General features: G+C 48.3%; 1 protein-coding gene and 1 pseudogene across 5 annotated transcripts in view; one reads left to right on the forward strand and one right to left on the reverse strand.

Annotated features, from left to right (window-relative positions):
- Positions 1-1,843: 1,843 nt before the first annotated feature.
- The window catches only part of ADAP2 (ArfGAP with dual PH domains 2), a 32,117-nt gene continuing 15,924 nt past the window's right edge, over positions 1,844-18,036 (forward strand). For 2 of the 5 annotated variants that reach the window (XM_081805396.1, XM_031034231.2), the window contains exons 1-5: positions 1,844-2,027; positions 2,909-3,039; positions 4,739-4,830; positions 8,335-8,414; positions 9,363-9,475. In XM_081805396.1, coding sequence (XP_081661522.1) covers positions 1,934-2,027; positions 2,909-3,039; positions 4,739-4,830; positions 8,335-8,414; positions 9,363-9,475 — 510 coding nt within the window. In that variant the 5' untranslated portion in view covers positions 1,844-1,933. Of the gene's footprint in view, positions 2,028-2,908; positions 3,040-3,318; positions 3,341-4,738; positions 4,831-8,334; positions 8,415-9,362; positions 9,476-18,036 lie in introns of those variants that run through there. The other 3 variants (XM_081805394.1, XM_006739032.3, XM_081805397.1) reach the window with 3 other exon arrangements.
- Positions 13,186-13,561, reverse strand: LOC102745471 (small ribosomal subunit protein eS27 pseudogene; annotated as a pseudogene).

Below are 18,036 nucleotides of genomic sequence, written 5' to 3' on the forward strand. Positions count from 1 at the left end.
ATTCTTATTTATGTGTTTATTTAGTCTCTGAGGATGCCTGAAATTCCACCTTAAGGCTGGGAATTCTGTAAATGGAAACCTCCAGAAATAAGGACAGAAAGAGGGCAAACTAAAAGAATCTCTCATCCTCTGGCTCCTCACCATGAAGGAGATACATTTTTGCTGGGGTTGGCTTTTGTGGGACCTCCGACATGCCAGAGGAGAGCGGGACAAAGGTGCATGAGCCAGGAAGGCTGGGGGTCATGGCAATGGGCAGCAGAGAAATGACATCCTTGCCCTGTCCCCTCTTTGCCCCCCCTTACTTCCCCCTCTTCGCCTTTCCCATGTGTCTCCTGGGAGATTTATTTCTGTCTCTTTTTTTCATCTAAAGCAGAGGAAATGAATCATCTTTCAGCCTGTTTGGTCACCAGCCCCATGCCCTCTGACCTCCTCTGGGCTCTCTCTGGTTCCTCTGGAGCTGCCGCTGGGCTAGGTCTCACCCGCCTGTCCAGACTCTCCTGGCCGGTTATTTTTGGTAACTAACGTCCCCGTCCTCCCAGGCCCGGAGGCTTGACCTCCTCCACCCTGTGGAAGATGGGAAATGATACACAGCATTCCAAATGACGGTCCCATGAGCTGACCAGAGGGGCAGGGAAAGCAAGGGAGCCACCGTGTTCTGAGGATTTTGTGTGCCACGCACGTACCGGCACATCTCAATGACCCTATTCAGTGGATCTTCCCAAATCGCATTTTAACAGGCGAGGAGTACAAGGCTCTGAGAAATGAAGGAATTTGCCCAAGGCCAAGTAGCTAGTAAGTGGTGGAGCCAAGATTCAAACCCTGTATTCTTGGATTCATTCCATTATACCATGCTGCCCTATGTATTCACATGTATGCCTGCATGTGTGTGGAACTGGGGATACAGGCAGGTGGGCTAGAACTTCAGCTGCAATTATTAGGATGGAAATCTAACATCCTTGTGCATAAAGCTATATGCATAGGACAGACAGCTGTTTACCTACAGCGGGGAAGGCAAGTGTGTGCAGGGTGTGCCTTACCAGGCACCCAGGGACCACAGAGAAAGGGATTGAGGAGGGACAGGGATGGTGGAGGGAGACCCCAGCTTCAGGACCACCTAAGCCCTGCCCACACCTGACAGTGATGGACCTTAACAGATAAAAGTGCCTAGTGGAGGCCACGGTGGTGAAACCACACTTCCTGGTGAACACAGTCATGCAACTATTTATTTGGCTTCAAAAAATGTGCAGGTGCTGTTTCTAGGAGTTATGTGGGATACGGAAATAAAGCTACTGACATCAAACTATTTAGAGTGGCCCTGTGTGTGTTGGAGGTGGGAGAGGGATTAACATAAATATGTAAACAACTGTGATGCAACGTAGATAGTGCTCGGGACCAAAGAGAGGGACGGATCCTGTAACAGGGTTCTAGCAGGACCAGAAGCTAGGGAGATTGATCGAGGCTGGATATTAAGGAGGGTTTCCTGGGGAGGTAGCATCGGAATGTCTCTAAGAAGATGTAAGCGCTACATCAGTAGAACGCTTTCACGGAGGTTAGATCCCGTCTAATTTTCCAAGGAGCCCAGAGACGCAAACCTGTCCTTATTTGCCTTTTGCAGAAGTGGGAACGGAGGCCAGAGAAGCTGGCTGGGTTGTCTACAGTCCCGAAACTAGCAAGCGGCCGCCCGGGGTCTGCTCTCGGGTCAGCGCCAGGGACTCCCAGCCAGCTCGGGTCCCTCCCCGCGGGGCCGGCCCCACTAGGAAGCCGAACGGCGGGAGCGGGGGCGGCAGGCACGCTCCGGGGGCGTGGCGGAAGGGCCGAGGGGCGGGGCTGGCGCGCGGGAGGCGGTGGAGCTGCGTCGCTCTCCACCTGCCCGCGCGAGCTCAGCGCCCCGGCGGCGGCTGGGGTGAGCCCCGCTGAGCCCGCCGGGCTGGCCATGGGCGACCGCGAGCGCAACAAGAAGCGGCTGCTGGAGCTGCTGCAGGCGGCGGGCACCGGCAACGCGCACTGCGCCGACTGCGGCGCGGCGGGTAAGGGTGCGGCGGCCGGGAGCAGGACCCCTGCCCGCCGATCTCCTCTCCTCCTTCCAGACCAGGACCGGTCCCGGGCCCCCGCGGGACTCGGGCGTGACCCTTCTGACACCTTCGCACCCAGGTCCCCGCCCATCCAGACAGCGAACGTCAGTCTCGCGCCCTCGGCCGCGCTCTCCACAGCGGCTGCCGCGCCCACCCGAACCCCAGGCCCCCTGACCTCCCCACTCTGGACCCGGACCCTTCCATATCCTTGGACCCCGACGCTAGACCCCGGACCCGGATGCCTTGACCATCTTGTTCACCTGCTCCGCCAGACACCCCACCTACCCGGACCTCGGTCCCTGACATCTTCACTCCGGACCGAGCCACCTCCCACGCCCACGGACCCAAACATCCCCCACACGGAGGGGTCCCAGACCCCGGGCCCCTGAAGGTCCCGTGCTCCCTTCCCAGCTCCCGGACGCCCCTGGGGTCCTCCCAAGTTCCTGCTCCGCAGCGCGCCGACTTCCCCACCTGCAACTCCCCAGCCAGGCGCCGCGGTGCCGGCCCCTTCCTCCGCGCTCTCCTCTCAGTTCCCCGGAGTCTCGTCACTTCCACTTTGCGCTCGCCTCAGCCCCTCGCCCCATCCCTAGACTCCTTCCAAGATCATCCTGGTAGCCTCCGTGCCTTGGCCGTGGGCTGACTAGAAGGCTGCATGCTGGTATCTTAGCTCACCCAAGGTAGGGGGACCGAGAGAAAAGGGCTTCCTAACACGGCAGCGCTAGGCAGGGCCCCAGGAATCCCAACGGCCGAGCTCTGCCTCTCCAGCACCCCCAGCCCAGCCCTGGTCTCGGTGCCAAGCTCTCCATCCAACTCCCCTTCTGCCCTCTCGCCCCTAGATCCTGACTGGGCCTCCTACAAGCTGGGCATTTTCATCTGTCTGAACTGCTCCGGTGTCCACCGCAACTTCCCAGACATCAGCAAAATTAAATCCGTGAGACTTGACTTCTGGGACGACAGTACTGTGGAGGTAGTGAGGGGGGGCACTGGAGAGCCTCGAAACAACAGAGCCAGGGTGGAGGCGGTGGGCCGGTGGCCCCATTCTTCTGTAGGGGAGGAAACTGAGTTCCAGAGCGGAGCAGTAACTAGCAAGAGAAAGCACAGCCTATTAGAGTCCCTGCTTACACAGAGACCCTGAGTGCAAGGCCCTTGCTTGCTGCAAGGCCCTGAGAGCTTGTTATTTCCCTCAGTTTCCACTTCTGTGTAAGGATCCCACTACCCCTTGGAGTGGCTGCTGTAAGGATTAAATGTAGGCTCAATGCAAGTACAAAGTAAGTAGTCAAGTAACACTGCTGTTATCATTAGCTGAAGTCCTGGACTGGAACCGAAATATACTAATTCATGGTCTAGGGTCCCCCTTCCAGCACCCACCCCCCCACCCCATCCCTCCTACCCCACCCCACCCGGTCCCAGCCAGGAAGGGCACCGTTTTGCTCTCCTGATCTACAGAGATGGAGGACACCTTCAGCCTGGATGATAATACCATTTTGGCCAGAAAACCTTCAGAGAGCAAAATGTTCTAAATTGTGCTGGTTGGCTGAGGACTTCAAGGACTACTGGAGAAGCAGGCCCGTGTTCACTGAGTGTCCACTCTGTGTCAGGCACTGTGCTAGATGCTTTATTCGTTGGACATGTAGTTACTGTAAGCCTACTATGTGCTGGGTATTAGGAAAGAGCAGTGAATAGGATAGAGTCTCTGCCCATGTGGAGCTTATATTCTAGTGTAGGAGAAAGACAGGAAGCCAGTAAACCAGCACATAGACCTGAAGGTTGTTTCTTTGCCCCCTATAACCCCCCCATTATACTTTCTTCATTTTTGCAGTTGAAATCCCTGAAGCTCAGGGGTGGGGGGGGGTTCAGTACTGCCCAAGGGTCACTCAGTGGATCAGTGGCACAGCTGGGATGTGAAACCTGCTCTGTTGGGATCCAAAGCCCATGCAAATCCTGAGTCAGAGTCTAGAGTCCTGGGGGTGGGGGAGAATGGGGTTCACTCTGCTCAGGGGATGTAAATTAAAAACCTCATATTTCTTCCCACATGTGCCCTCACCGCAGATAGGCCACCTCTGTTCCTGAGTGCTAACTGTTGACCAGGGCCACTCTTGGCATATCTGCCTCTGGGTCTGTCAGGTGTTCATAGGGCCCCAGTGATCATCCTGACCTACCTACTCAAGGGGGCCAGTTCCAACTTCTTCCATCCTCCAGCTATGTCTGTCTCCTGCACGTAGCTGCTGGTGGTCCTGGCCATCTGGGGAAGGGGTGGGAGAAAGAACATGAGTTTTGGAGTTAGGTCTGGGTTCAAGTCCCAGCTCCTCACTTTCTAGCTGTGTCACCTTGGGTAAGTCACCTAACCTCTCTGAGCCTGTTTCCTCACCTCTAGAATGGGGATGGTAATATTAAAATTGTCGAGGGGATGGAATGAGCTAATGGGTAAGGACTGTAAAGTGCTCTGCCTACATGAGTTTTGGTTGCTGTAGCACCTCATTGTCCCAGGTTGGGGCTTCCCAGCAGCATGGATAACCAAGCCCAACGGGACATGTCAAACTCCAGTAGGAGTGTCTCCTGACTCAGCCTAGGAGCCACTGGGAAGAGTGGCCTTCTGGGTAGACACATGGTTTCATTTCACATTTTTTCAAGTCCTAATAATACCCCAAGTTGCTGTTGTCTTGCAGTTTATGACCCACAACGGGAACCTCCGTGTGAAGGCCAAGTACGAAGCCAGAGTCCCTGCTTTCTACTATGTCCCCCAGGCCAACGACTGCCTGTGAGTGGGTGATTTCTTGGTCTCACCTCCCCTACCCCTACTCCATCTCTGGTGCCTTTGTCTCTGGTGGTCTTTTACATGCACCTGGTGGACCCGGAAAGACATTTGGTTTGGTCTGTCATGGAGAACACTTAGACCTGGCCTCGTTCCCCCCTCTACCTTTATTGCTTGGATTATCACTTCCCCTCTCTGGGACTCAGTTTCCACCGCTGTGACACAGGGCATTTTCTTTATGATCCGCCCCTTTGCCTCTGATGTTCTCATAGCCTACTGGTGGTGGCTAACTCGATAGAGAAGAGGAACCCTGGTATTTTAGTAGAACAGATGTGTTTCAGCTACTTCCTAGGGAGTGTTGTGCCCCAGGCTGTCCCACTTGAACTCAGCATAGCTCCAAAGCAGCTGTCTGGCTGTAGATCCCTGAATAATCACCATAAAAATAATAGCAGCTACTAATATTTATGGAACTTTACCTATGTACCAGGCACTGTGCTATATGCTTGTGTGCATTAATGTGTTTAATTCTCTCAACAACTCTGAGATAACACTGCCACAGTCCCCACGATATAGATGACATACCTGAGGCTCAAAGAGACAGAACTGGGTAACTAGCCCATCTGACACCAGGGCCCTGGGGAAATCTAATAAAAGTGGGGGGAAGCTGTGAAGCAACAGGAGGTTTCAGGTCCCCTGGACGTGAGGGGTCAGTGTGACCCTCGTACCTAGTGACCCCAGCCTCTGCAGGACTGACTGCCTGAGGCTTAGCCTTCCTTCCAGGGACTCAGCCTCACTTCCAGGGCTGCTAGACAGCACCGCCCCCCCCCCAACCCCGGCCACCACTCTGATACAAATGGGAAGAAGGTACACCTTCTGGGCAGGTTATGACCCATGATGGGGGTGGGGGGGCTATGGCTTTCTGGAAGCAGGCTGCATTTCAGCCCCCATTGTCCTCTAGCCTCAGCAGAAAGCTTCTGGACAGTGCACAAACTATACAACTGTACCTAGTACCCTGCCATTTCCCAGTAGTTAAACAACTCAGGGGCTGCTAATGCAGGGTGGAGTGGTGGGGTGGGGGGCACAGCTTTCTACTCAGAGGACCCCAGTATTGTTTCCTGACTCTACCACTCTCTGGCTGTGAGAAAGTGGACAAGTTACCAAACTTGTCTGAACCGTGGCTTCCTCATCTCTGAAATGTAGTTAATGCTGCTTACATCATGGCATGGTGGTAGAGATTAAATAATTTTAGGGTGCCTGGGTGGCTCAGATGGTTAAGCGTCTGCCTTCGGCTCAGGTCATGATCTCAGGGTCCTGGGATCGAGTCCCACATCGGGTTCCCTGCTCAGTGCAGAGCCTGCTTCTCCCTCTCCCTCTGCCACTCCCTCTGCTTGTGCTCTTCTGTCTATCTCTCTGTCAAATAAATAAATAAAATCTTTAAAAAATAAAAAAAAAGATAATTTTATTTTTTTTTAATCTTTTTTTTTTTTAGATTTTATTTATTTGAGAGAGAGAAACAGAGATAGTGAGAGAGAGAGCACAAGTGGGGAGGAGAGGGAGAAGCAGGCTCCCCACAAAGCAGGGAGCCCAATGCGGGGCTTGATCCCAGGACCCTGGGATCATGACCTGAGCCGAAGGCAGACACTTAACCGACTGAGCCACCCAGGTGCCCTAAATGAGATAATTTTTTTTTAAAAGATTTTATTTATTTATTTGAGAGAGAGAATGAGATAGAGAGAGCATGAGAGGGGGGAGGGTCAGAGGGAGAAGCAGACTCCCCGCCAAGCAGGGAGCCCGATGCGGGACTCGATCCAGGGACTCCAGGATCATTACCTGAGCCGAAGGCAGTAGCTTAACCAACTGAGCCACCCAGGTGCCCCCTAAATGAGATAATTTTATGTAAAATGTTTTAATCCACTTCTCAGTGTCACCTTCAGAATGCTGCCTGGTCCTTGGCCCGGCTGAGGGAGGTGCCAGGCTTAACTCAGAGGGTCCGGCTCCCCTTGCCTCACTGTTGTATCTCCTCGGCCCCTTGCTACAAGGGGAAAGGAACAGGCATTTGGTGAACACCTACTCTGTGGTGGGCTTTCTGCCGGCATTCCAGACACTACTTGCACGACTCCAACCACAGCCCCGCACCTTACCCCCTTGTAGTGGAACACTAATGGCCTCCTCCCTGTAATTCTAAAAGACCTCTAAATTCCCCACCTCCAGGACCAGGACTGGAGCCTCAGTCTCCACCCCGTCTCCCAGCTCTGATCCTGTGGCTCGGGGTTCCACGGCGGGCTTGGTGACTCTTCTCAGTGTGCTGGGGGTGAGGGCTATGCATTAGGTAGGACTCCTGATTACAGAAATGCAGTTTAACCCAGCTTAGGCCCAAGCGGATTTTGTGGGTTCTGGGGATCAGACCGTAGGAAGGACAGAGGTGGAGCTACTCTCAGGAAGGATGAGCCAGGGGCACAAACGCTATGGGGCCTCTCACACTCTCTGTCTGATTCTCATTCCTGCCCCTTCCTGTGGGCCAGACTTCTTTCATGTAGCTGGGAGCAAGGCCACTTGGGGTCCCTGACTCCAGATCCTGGGCTCCAGCTCCCAGCTTGGCAGTGAGAGGGCTTTCAATCCATCCCTCTCTCGGTTTTGCTCCTTTTGCTCTGATAGCTCAGGGCAGAGCTCTGCTTAGCCAGTTCAGGCCAGGTGCCCACTTCTGGGTCATTCCTTGTGGCTTTGGGGTAAGGTCACATAAACCTTGGAACATTTACCTGGAAAAGGCAAGAGGGAACCAAACAATTGACATAAGTTTTCTGCACAGGTTATGTGACAGTATCTGATTAGGCTAACATTAAACTCCTACTATGGGCTGATCATGGTATTAGGCCCTTTTATATATATTTAAACCCCTCAACAACCCCGAAGGGAAGGTAGGTATATTATTGACATATTCCCCAAGTTCAGAGGAGTTAAGTAACTTGCTGCTGGTCACACGGTGGATAAATAGGAGAGGAGGACCAGGTCCTGGGTGGTTGGACCCCAAGATCACTGCTCTGTCCAGTGTAGCAGGCCCAGATTTTATGGGCAAGTGAAAGGAAGAGGCTCATGGACTCTCCTGGCTTCAGCTCATGAGCATGCAGTGGGAGGTGGCAGTGTAGATGGTCCAGGGGAGCTGGTTGACCTAGAGGGCTGGGCTGGGGTTGGAATAGCCCAGTAGTTTTCATATAGCCCCTTGGGAGGTGATATTTTTCCCCAGGAGACACTGGTAATATCTGAAGACATTTTGGGGTGTCATAACTAGGGAGGGGGTACTACTGGCATTAGAGGATAGAGGCCAGAGATGCTGCTAAGCATCCTACAGAACACAGGATTCTTCCCCTCCCCCCAGTGGAGAATTAGCTCCGAATGTAATGGTTCCAAGGCTGAGCAGTGCTGGGTGGTATGAGCAGGTAGTTGCTGTGATGCCCCCACCCTGTGGGAAGGGGATGCCTCAGATGCAGTTGACGAAAGGTTCTCTCTTTATAGGGTGTTAAAGGAACAGTGGATTCGAGCTAAGTATGAAAGACAGGAATTTATGGCTGATGGGAAATCCATCTCACCCCCAGGTAAGGTTATTTCCATCATCTTTTGAGGTCTATGTTCTAATGAATTCTAGACAATAAAGTGCCTGAGTATTAGGAAGAGGGCCCAGGCGGGAGATACCTGCCAACCTCACTCTGGCCACAGAGGCCAGGGTGTGGGTTCCTCTGCCTCGGAAACAGCAGCACGTCAGCTGGTGGAGTTTTATGGTCTGAGTGGTCAAGAAGTATTTTTATCTCTGGTCCCCACAGGGCCACACGTGCGTACAGAGTCTTAGTATAAAGTTATAGGAAGACTCACCTGCCAGGCTGAACAGTTAGAAAAAGGCACCCCTGCTCTTGGTGAGTGTGGCCCCTGGTGTGACACACGGCTTGGTTAGGAACATGGGAGGGATTCCCGCCTCCCTTCCCACCTTTGTGTGGGGCATAACCTCATGGCTGGCCCTTGACCCGTGGTAGTGTCTGCCAGCTGCTCTGAGTCCAAGCTCACACTGACCTGGAGGGCAAAGCGTCCAGAACCACTGTGAGAACCGGTGATGGCCAGAGCTTAGTGCCCCTACCTACGGGGAGCACACGGTGCTCTTCAACTAGCAGGTACCTAGAGGTCACTCATCATTTCCGCCCTCTGAAGGGTTTCATTAGGTCGATGTCGACGTGACATTGGGCAGCACCGTACGGGCGTCTTTCAGAATCATCCAGTTTCTCAGGACTTAGCCTTCTTAAGAGTTTAGTAGGTCTTCTTATGAGATAGCCAAAGAAGGAAGTTAGGGAGAGCCCAACTGAAATCATGAGACTTTGCAAATTTGGCCCCAGACAGAACCCTACATGCTGCAGCTGACATAGCTAAGTTAGATTTAAGATATTTTAGCACTGGGTGGAGCGTTCACTCTACCCTCGAGACCCTACGAGGTTTGCAAACTGCTTGTTCATCTTAAGGATGTGGGTGTTCCCTCTTTCTCTTCCTTGGCGGCTAAGGTACCCGAGAAGGGTTCCTGTGGAAGCGGGGAAGGGACAATGCACAGTTCCTGAGAAGGAAGTTTGTCCTCCTGGCAAAAGAAGGCCTCCTGAAGTACTATACTAAAGAGGAGGTAAGAGACCAGACCAGCAAGGGGTCCCTCCCTGAGCGCTGGCCCGCACCCCACTGAGGTCACATTGGAATCAATGGTACCATGTCTTCTGGATAATCTCAGCCACTGAGTGTTCAACACCGCATGGTTACTTTTCCACAGTTAGGCAATCAATCCAGTCCACAGAAAACACAGAAAACACACCTTCTCTTCACCTACAATTGGCTTAGACTGGTCCATGAATAAGCCCTGGATGACCACTGCATTTATTCATGCACTCAAGAAATTATTTATTTATTTATTTATTTATTTATTTATTTAAAAGATTTTATTTATTTATTTGAGCGAGAGAGAGAGAGAGAAGAAGCAGGGGGAGGGGCAGCAGGAGAAGGAGAAGCCGACTCTCCGCTGAGCAGGGAGCCCATCGTGGGGTTCAATCCCGGACTCCAGGATTGTGACCTGAGCCGAAGGCAGATGCTTAACCGACTGAGCCACCCAGGCGCCCCACAAGAAATTATTTATTGAGCGCCTACCATATCCTAGACATTCCTGTAGACACTGGAGCTACAGCAGTAAACGAAACGAAGCTCCTGTCCTCATGGGGCTTTTATTCTAGTGGAAGGAGACAGGTGGTAACCAAAACGTACATCAATATATGATAGATGAGGTATAGTAGGTTCTGTGAAGAGAAATAAAAGCGGGTGAAGAGTTAGAGGATGATGGGGCTGATATCACACAGGGGTCAGGGAAGGCCCCTCTGATGACATTGGAGCAGGGAAATGAATAAAAGTGAGCAAGTCAGGGGTGCCTGGATTGCTCAGTCGGTTAAGCATCTGGCTCTTAGTTTCGGCTCAGGTCATGATCTTGGGGTCATGGGATCGAGCCCTGCGTCGGGGTCCGGACTCAGTGTGGAGTCTGCTTGGGTTTCTCTCTCTCTCCCTTCTCTATCTGCCCCTCCCCACCTAAAATAAATAAAATCTTAAAAAAAAAAAAAAAAGTAAGTATGTCATGTGCGTATGTGGGGGCAAAGTAGAAGAAGTAGAAGGAACGTGAACATGGTCCTGACTGGCACATACACCTGTGTGTCTGTTAGAAAATGACCCCTCTGAGATGGTGTAGCCTTGGGGCCCAGGTCTAGACAAGCAGAAGCCTAGATTGCAGTTCTCACTTACACCCTCATCCAGGGACTTTTTGTTTAGTGCACAAACTACTCAACCATAAGCACAGCCCTGGCCTGAGCTGGGAGGGGTTGGTGGATCAAGGAAGCCAAAGTGACCTGTGCAGAAGGAGCAAAGAAAAGGATGGAAGGAGATGAACTCACATAGGTAAGGACCTTGTAGGGCCTAGTAAGACTCAATATATTTTTTTTTTTGAAACAGTTTTATCAAGATATAAATTCACAGGGATGCCTGGGTGGCTCAGTCAGTTAAGTGTGCGACTCTTGATCTCAGCTCAGGTCTTGATCTCAGGGTGGTGGGATCGAGCCCCATGTCCAGCCTGCATTGCATCGGGCTCTGTGCATAGCAGGGAGTCTGCTCCAGATTCTCTCTCTCCGTCTCCCTCTGCTCCTCCCCCACAGCTTGTGCTTTCTCTTTCTCTCTTTCTCTAAAATAAATAAATCTTTAAAAAAGATATAAATTCACATATCATACAATTCACCTATTTAAAGCAGACAATTAATGGTTTTTAGTATACTCACAGAGTTGCATAACTGTCACCACAATCAATTTTACAACATTTTCGTAAGCCCCAAAAGAAATCCCAAACGCCCATTAGCCCTTATCCTCTACCCACCATACTCCCCAACCCCAGGAGACCACTGATCTACTGTCTGTCTCTGTAGGTTTGCCTATTATGGACACCTCAAGTACACGGACCATGTGGTCCTTTGTAACAGGCCTCTTTCATTTTGCATATGTGTTTAAGATTTGTTCATGTAGCATGTATTAGTACTTCTTTTTATTGCCAAGTACTGGTCCACTGTGTGGACAGTTCATCTGTTCACTTAGTTGATGGACATTTGAGTTATTTCCACTTTTGGGCAAGTATGAATGATGCTGCTATGAACATTAGTGTACCAGTTTTCATGCGGACATGTTTCCACTCTTCTTGGGGCTATACCTAGGAGTGGAATTGCTGGGTCGTATGGTAACTCTGTATTTACAGAGGAACTGTAACACTGTTTTAGAGGAATTGCCACACTGTTTTTCAAAGTCGCTGCACCATCTAATGTTCCCACCAGCAATGTGTGAAGGTTCTAATTGCTCCACATCCTCACCAACACTTGCTGTCATCTGTCTTGTTGATTATAATCATCTAGGTGGATATGAGGTAGTATCTGGTTGTGATTCTGATTTTCATTTCCTTGATGGCTAATGATGTGGAGCATCTTTTCATGTGCTTATTGGCCACTTATATAGCTTCTTTGGAGAAATGTCTGTTCAGATCCTTTTCTCATATTTTAATTAGTTTAGTTGGCTTTTTATTATTGAGTTTTCATGATTCTTTATATATTCTAGATATAAGGCCATATTAGATACATGATTTACAAAGAAATGTAGGCTTTTTGGATTTTACTCTGAGATGAGAAGCCACAGGAAGGTTTTGAGCAGAGAAGTGATATAATTTGATTTAAGCTTTTTACATTTTGGGAATCTAAGTCTTGTGATGGATGAACATTTTGTGCAGACAGTTTCTTCTGGTCCTCTTACTCCTACTTGCATCAGGGACCATTACTATGGCTCTTTTTATTTATTTTTTAAAAAGATTTTTAAGTAATCTCTACACCCAACATGGGTCTCAAACCCACAAATCCAAGATCAAGAGTCATATGCTCTACTGCATGGTTAAGGACCGTGGGGATTTTGTAGCTGGCCAAATGCCCAACTTAAACTTTTTAAAGGAGCACCCTGGCTGCTACTGGGGTCAGGGTGGGCCAGGGAGGGGGCAAGAGTGGAAGGAGAGAAAGCAGTTAGGAAGCTATTGCAATAATTAAGTGAGGAATCAGGATGCCTGGCTGTCTTAGTCAGTAGAGCACATGACTCTTGATCTCAGAGTCATGAGTTTGAGCCCCACATTGGGTAGAGTTTACTTAAAACACATAAAAATAGTCAATAAAAATGATCAAGTGAGGAATAATGGTGAATTACACCAGGATGGTGGTGAAGGAGGTGGTTAGAGGTGGTCAGATTTTGGATTGGCCGTTGGGTGTGAAAGTAAGAAGAATCAAGGATAGGGCCCAGCTTTTTGCCCTATGAAACTAGAATGACAGATTTGCCATTTACTGAGATGGCAAAGACTTGGCTCCCTGAAGGGATGATTAAGAGCCCTTTTTGGTTTGAGATGCTTATTAGTCATCCAGGTGGAAAGATTGAGAAGGCGGTTGGATATGTGAGTGTGGAGGTCTGGGGAGAGTTTGGAGGTGAAGTTGTCAGCATTGAGACTGGTTTAACGATGGGACTGGCTGGGATCACCTGGGTGGGGAGTGTGGGTAGATGAGAAAAGATGTTTTGTTTTAGGGTTTTTTGTTTTTTTTTTTTTGTATCCAAAATGTGTTTACTGGGATAGTTTTCCACTCATCTTTTTTTTTTTTTTTTTTTTAAGATTGCTTACTTGATTGACTGATTTGAGAGAGAGAGAGAGTGCACAGAGGGAGAGGGAGAAGCAGACTTCCCGCTGAGCAGGGAGCCCAATGCAGGGCTCAATCCCAGGACCCTGGGATCATGACCTGAGCTGAAGGCAGATGCTTAGCCAACTGAGCCCCCCGGGCACCCCTGTTTCCCACTCATCTTGATTCAGGGTGCTTTTAGTGCTGCTCCTGTCTGAAGGAGCATCCTCTGTAAGCCTTGCTTTTCTTCCTGTGGACTGGCAGAGGACAGTGGAACAGCTAGGACACAAAATGACCATTTGTGCATGGCTAAGGACCGTGGGGATTTTGTAGCACGCTGGGCACTTCACGTCCACGAAGTAGGTGTTGGGGCTCCACACCAGGTGCTGCTCCTTGTGCTTCCTCTTCTCTTCTGGGGATGGGTGCAGGAGGTCCGTTGTCATGGGGAGGTTGTCACCTCCTAAAAGGAGTGAAAGCAGAAATCCTAGGACTGAGGGTTTTCATTACTTGTTGCTCAATGACAAACCACCATACAACTTAGTGGCTTAAAACATCAATTTATTATTTCGCTCAATCATGGGGGTCAGGAATTTGGGCAGGCCTTGGCTGCTGCAATGTACTCCCTGTGGCATCAGCCAGGTCACTGGCCCTGCCGCACTGAGCTGGTGGTTGGGCTGGCTGAGAGCGCCCAGGAAGCCTTCACTCAAGTCTGCTGCCTTGGGTCCTCCAGGGAAGCTCTGGTACTCCGTGTGCTTGTTCTGTATTCAGGAGTCTGGCTTGAGCTTCTTTGTAGCATGGCAGCTGACCTCCCCTAAGCAAAGGGAGATGCTGCTCGGCCTCTTCAACATGAGGTCAGGAACTACCTTCTGTTGATCAAAGCAACTCAAGCAGCCATATTCAAGGGAAGCAGATATAGACTCCCCCTCGTTATGGGTATCATGGTGTGTGCATACTGGGAGGGAGGGAATTGGTAAGGACCATCTTTGGAGGTTATTTACCATGCTGAGCCCTGAGACATTCCAGTATTTCGAGGGCAGAAAAAAAAATGAGAAGTTTCCAGCATAAAATGTGAAGGAGCGGCCAACAAAGTCAGAAAAGGACAGGCTCTGAGCATGTTAGCCATTGCCTGACTCCATTTCCTACATGTAGACTGACTGACTGACTGATTGATTGATTGATTGATTTCCCCTGTTGCTTTCCTAGATAGACCAGAGCAATGCTAGCAGGGCTGTCCAGTGTGACAGCAGCCTGGGGCCAAGTGAAAAATGGTGGGGGGTTAAGAGTATTACCCCTCCAAGTAAGAATTAGGGATTTCTTCTCTGTCCAAAAGGCAGGCAGAGAAAGGGCTGCCGCAGAGTTAGGAGCACTCACAGCCACTATGAGTTGGCCTCTAGGAGAGTCTCATCCTTGGTTAGCCAAGGTCAATCTGTTTCTCAATCCTAAGCCAGTTCAGTCTAAAATCAGAATGAGTGGCTTTCGTTATTTTTTAATTTCTTTCCCAAGAGGGAACTTTTTTTAAATTGTAAAGGTAATTCATTTTTACGTTAAATTTATGGGTAATACAGGGCGCCTGGGTGGCTCAGTCATTAAGCGTCTGCCTTCGGTTCAGGTCATGGTCCCAGGACCCTGGGATCGAGTCCCGCATCGGGCTTCCTGCTCGGGCGGGAAGCCTGCTTCTCTCTCTCCCACTCCCCCTGCTTGTGTTCCCTCTCTCACTGTGTCTTTCTCTGTCAAATAAATTTAAAAAATCTTAAAATTTTTTTTTGGTAATACAGAAAAGTAAGTATAAAGAAAGTGAGACTCATCTCAACATAATAAAATAGTAATACCCAGAACACGTTTTCTTAAGAACTCTACAAAGCAAAAAGAAAAAGACAATCCACTGGAAAATAGGCAAAGAAAATAGACTGGCAGTTCACAGAAAAGGAAACCAAAATGCCTGATAAATATAAGATAAAGATAAATATAAGAAGAGATGCCCCAGTCTCTCTGGCAGTCAGGGAAATGCAAATTAAAGCCATATGGGATATACTGCACCAGAATGGCTGGAATTAAAAAGGCTGACAACTCCATGTAAAGGATGTGGAGAAACTAGAACTCCCATATGTTACTTGGTGGGATTGTAAAGTGATACAACCACTTGGGAAAACCATTTGGTAGTTTTTAATAAAGGTAGATATACACTTAACCGTATAACCCAGCCATTCCACTCCTAGGTATTTACTGAGAAGAAACAAAAACATCTGTCCACAAAAATATTTGTATGCAAATGTTCATAGATGCTTAATTCATTAAAAAACCCCACCAAAATGTGGAAAGAACCCAAATGTCCATCCACAGCTGAATGAACAAATTGTAGTATATCCACAGAATAAATATTACTCAGCAATAAAAAGGGACAAACTACTAATAAATGCAATAATGTAGATGAATCTAAAATAAATTATTCTGGGTGGCACTGGGGTGGCTCAGTCGTTAAGCATTAAGACGCTCCACGGGAAGCCTGCTTCTCCCTCTCCCACTCCCCCTGCTTGTGTTCCCTCTCTTGCTGTGTCTCTCTCTGTCAAATAAATAAACAAAATATTTTTAAAAAAGATAAATCTTTAAAAAAAATAATGTGCTATCTCTCTGTCAAATAAATTATTCTAAGCAAAGAAAGCCTTATACGAGAATATGTACTATATAATTCCATTTGAATGCAAAGTTCTAGAACAGGCAAAAACACTTTGTATCAATAGAAAGGAGATAAGTGTCTATGGTTGGGGTGGGGTGGAAACTGACTGCCAAGAGGCCTGAGGAAACTCTTGAGGTAATAGTCTTTTTTTTATATAAATAAGATTTTATTTAGTTATTTAGTTATTTAAGAGAAAGAGAGAGAGTAAGTGGGGGCAGGAGCAGAGGGAGAAGCAGACTCTGTGCTGAGTGCAGAGCCCAATGCCGGGCTCGATCCCACGACCCTGAGATCATGACCTGAGCTGAAACTAAGAGTCAGAAGCTTAACCGAGACACCCAGGAGCCCCAGTGATGGTCTATACCTTGATTGTGGTGATGCTCCCATGGGTATAGCCATTTGTCAAATTTATAAATTATAAATTTATAATTTATATTACAAATTTATATTTATTACATTACAAAATATTACAGATTTATAAATTATACCTCAAGAAAGTTGATTAAATGAAAATTAACAATGACATTCAATTTCATACCCATCATATTGGCAAAAAATTTAAATCTGCCAGTCAAGTGTTGGTGAGGACGTAGGAAAAGGGGAACTCCTCTGTGATTAAGTGTGTTATTCATTTATGTTATTCAGTATTCAGTATTAAAATAGATATTGGTACAGCTGCTATGGAGAGCCATTCAGCAGAATAATTTGGCAGTTTCCAGTATGTCGAAGATGTATATCCCTGTGATCTAGCAATTCCATTCCTAAATATATATTGTGACCTTGAGAAATGCTCACATATGTGTACCAGGGACACAGGCTGACTGCAGTGTCACTTCTGATCGCAAAAAATCAGAAATAATCTCAATATCTGTAAACAGGAAAATAGACTGATAACTTTTGGTGTGTCATTCACAAGAGCAAACTAGGTTGGTATATCTCAACATGAACAGAACTCACAAATATAATGTTGAGTGACAAAAGCAAGCTCTAGAATAATACATATAGTATGATACCATTTATGTAAATGAAAACCACAGAAATCAATACTATATATTGTTCATAGATATGTATATGTGTATATAAGTGTAAAAAGTGAGCTAGAAGAATAAACATCAGACTCAAGACAGTGATCGCCTGGGGGGAGTACAGGGAATGGGATAGAAAGAATAGTGGTGAAAGGGATTTTGCCTTTATTAGTAAAATCATATTTCTTTTTTTTTAAGATTTTATTTATTCATTAGAGAGAGAGAGCATACAAGCAGGGGGAGCTGCAGAGGGAGAGGGAGAAGCAGACTCCCTGCTGAGCTGGGACCCCCCCGACGTGGGACTTGATCCCACGACCCTGAGATCATGACCTGAGCTGCAGGTAGACGCTTAACCATCTGAGCCACCCAGGTGCCCCTAAAATTATATTTCTTTTATTTTATTTTTTTATTTTTTATTTTTTTAAAGATTTATTTATTTGACAGAGAGAGACACAGCAAGAGAGGGAACACAAGCAGGGGGAGTGGGAGAGGGAGAAGCAGGCTTCCCGCCAAGCAGGGAGCCCGATGTGGGGCTCGATCCCAGGACCCTGGGACCATGACCTGAGCAGAAGGCAGACGCTTAACCGACTGAGCCACCCAGGTGCCCCTCTCATAGTAAATATTTAAAAAGGAAAGTCTCCCAGTAGTCTTTCAAGAGGAGTATTAGTGTAGGACGCCTGGGTGGCTCAGTCGGTTGGGCGTCTGCCTTCAGTTCAGGTCATGATCCCAAGGGTCCTGGGATCGAGTCCCACATCGTTCTCCTTGCTCAGCAAGGGACCTGCTTCTCCCTCTGCCTGCCTCTGTCTCTCTCTCTCTGATAAATAAATTTTTAAAAAATCGTTTAAAAAAAAAAGAGGAGTATTAGTATAAACATGTCTATATTTTTATGCATGTTCAAATTGACATACATTTTATATATATGTATATATACATGTATAGAGGAATTTATATATACTTTTGCATGTACGTATGTGTAATTTTTTGTGTTAGTAGGTTCCTACTATATATCCTGTTCTAGGACTTGGTATTTCTTTTTTTCTTTCTTTTTTTTAATGGTTGGTGTTTTTTTCTTTTTTTCTTTTTTTAAGATTTTATTTATTTATTTGACAGAGAGAGAGACAGGGCCACAGGGAACACAAGCAGGGGGAGTGGGAGAGGGAGAAGCAGACTCCCGCTGAGTGGGGAACCTGACACAGGGCTCGATCCCAGGACCCCAGGATCATGACCCGAGCCAAAGGCAGATGCTTAACGACTGAGCCGCCCAGGTGCCCCTGGGACT

This window comes from Leptonychotes weddellii, chromosome 15, assembly GCF_054177405.1.
Source record: "Leptonychotes weddellii isolate Sample4059 chromosome 15, ASM5417740v2, whole genome shotgun sequence".
NCBI classification, from domain to species: domain Eukaryota; kingdom Metazoa; phylum Chordata; class Mammalia; order Carnivora; family Phocidae; genus Leptonychotes; species Leptonychotes weddellii.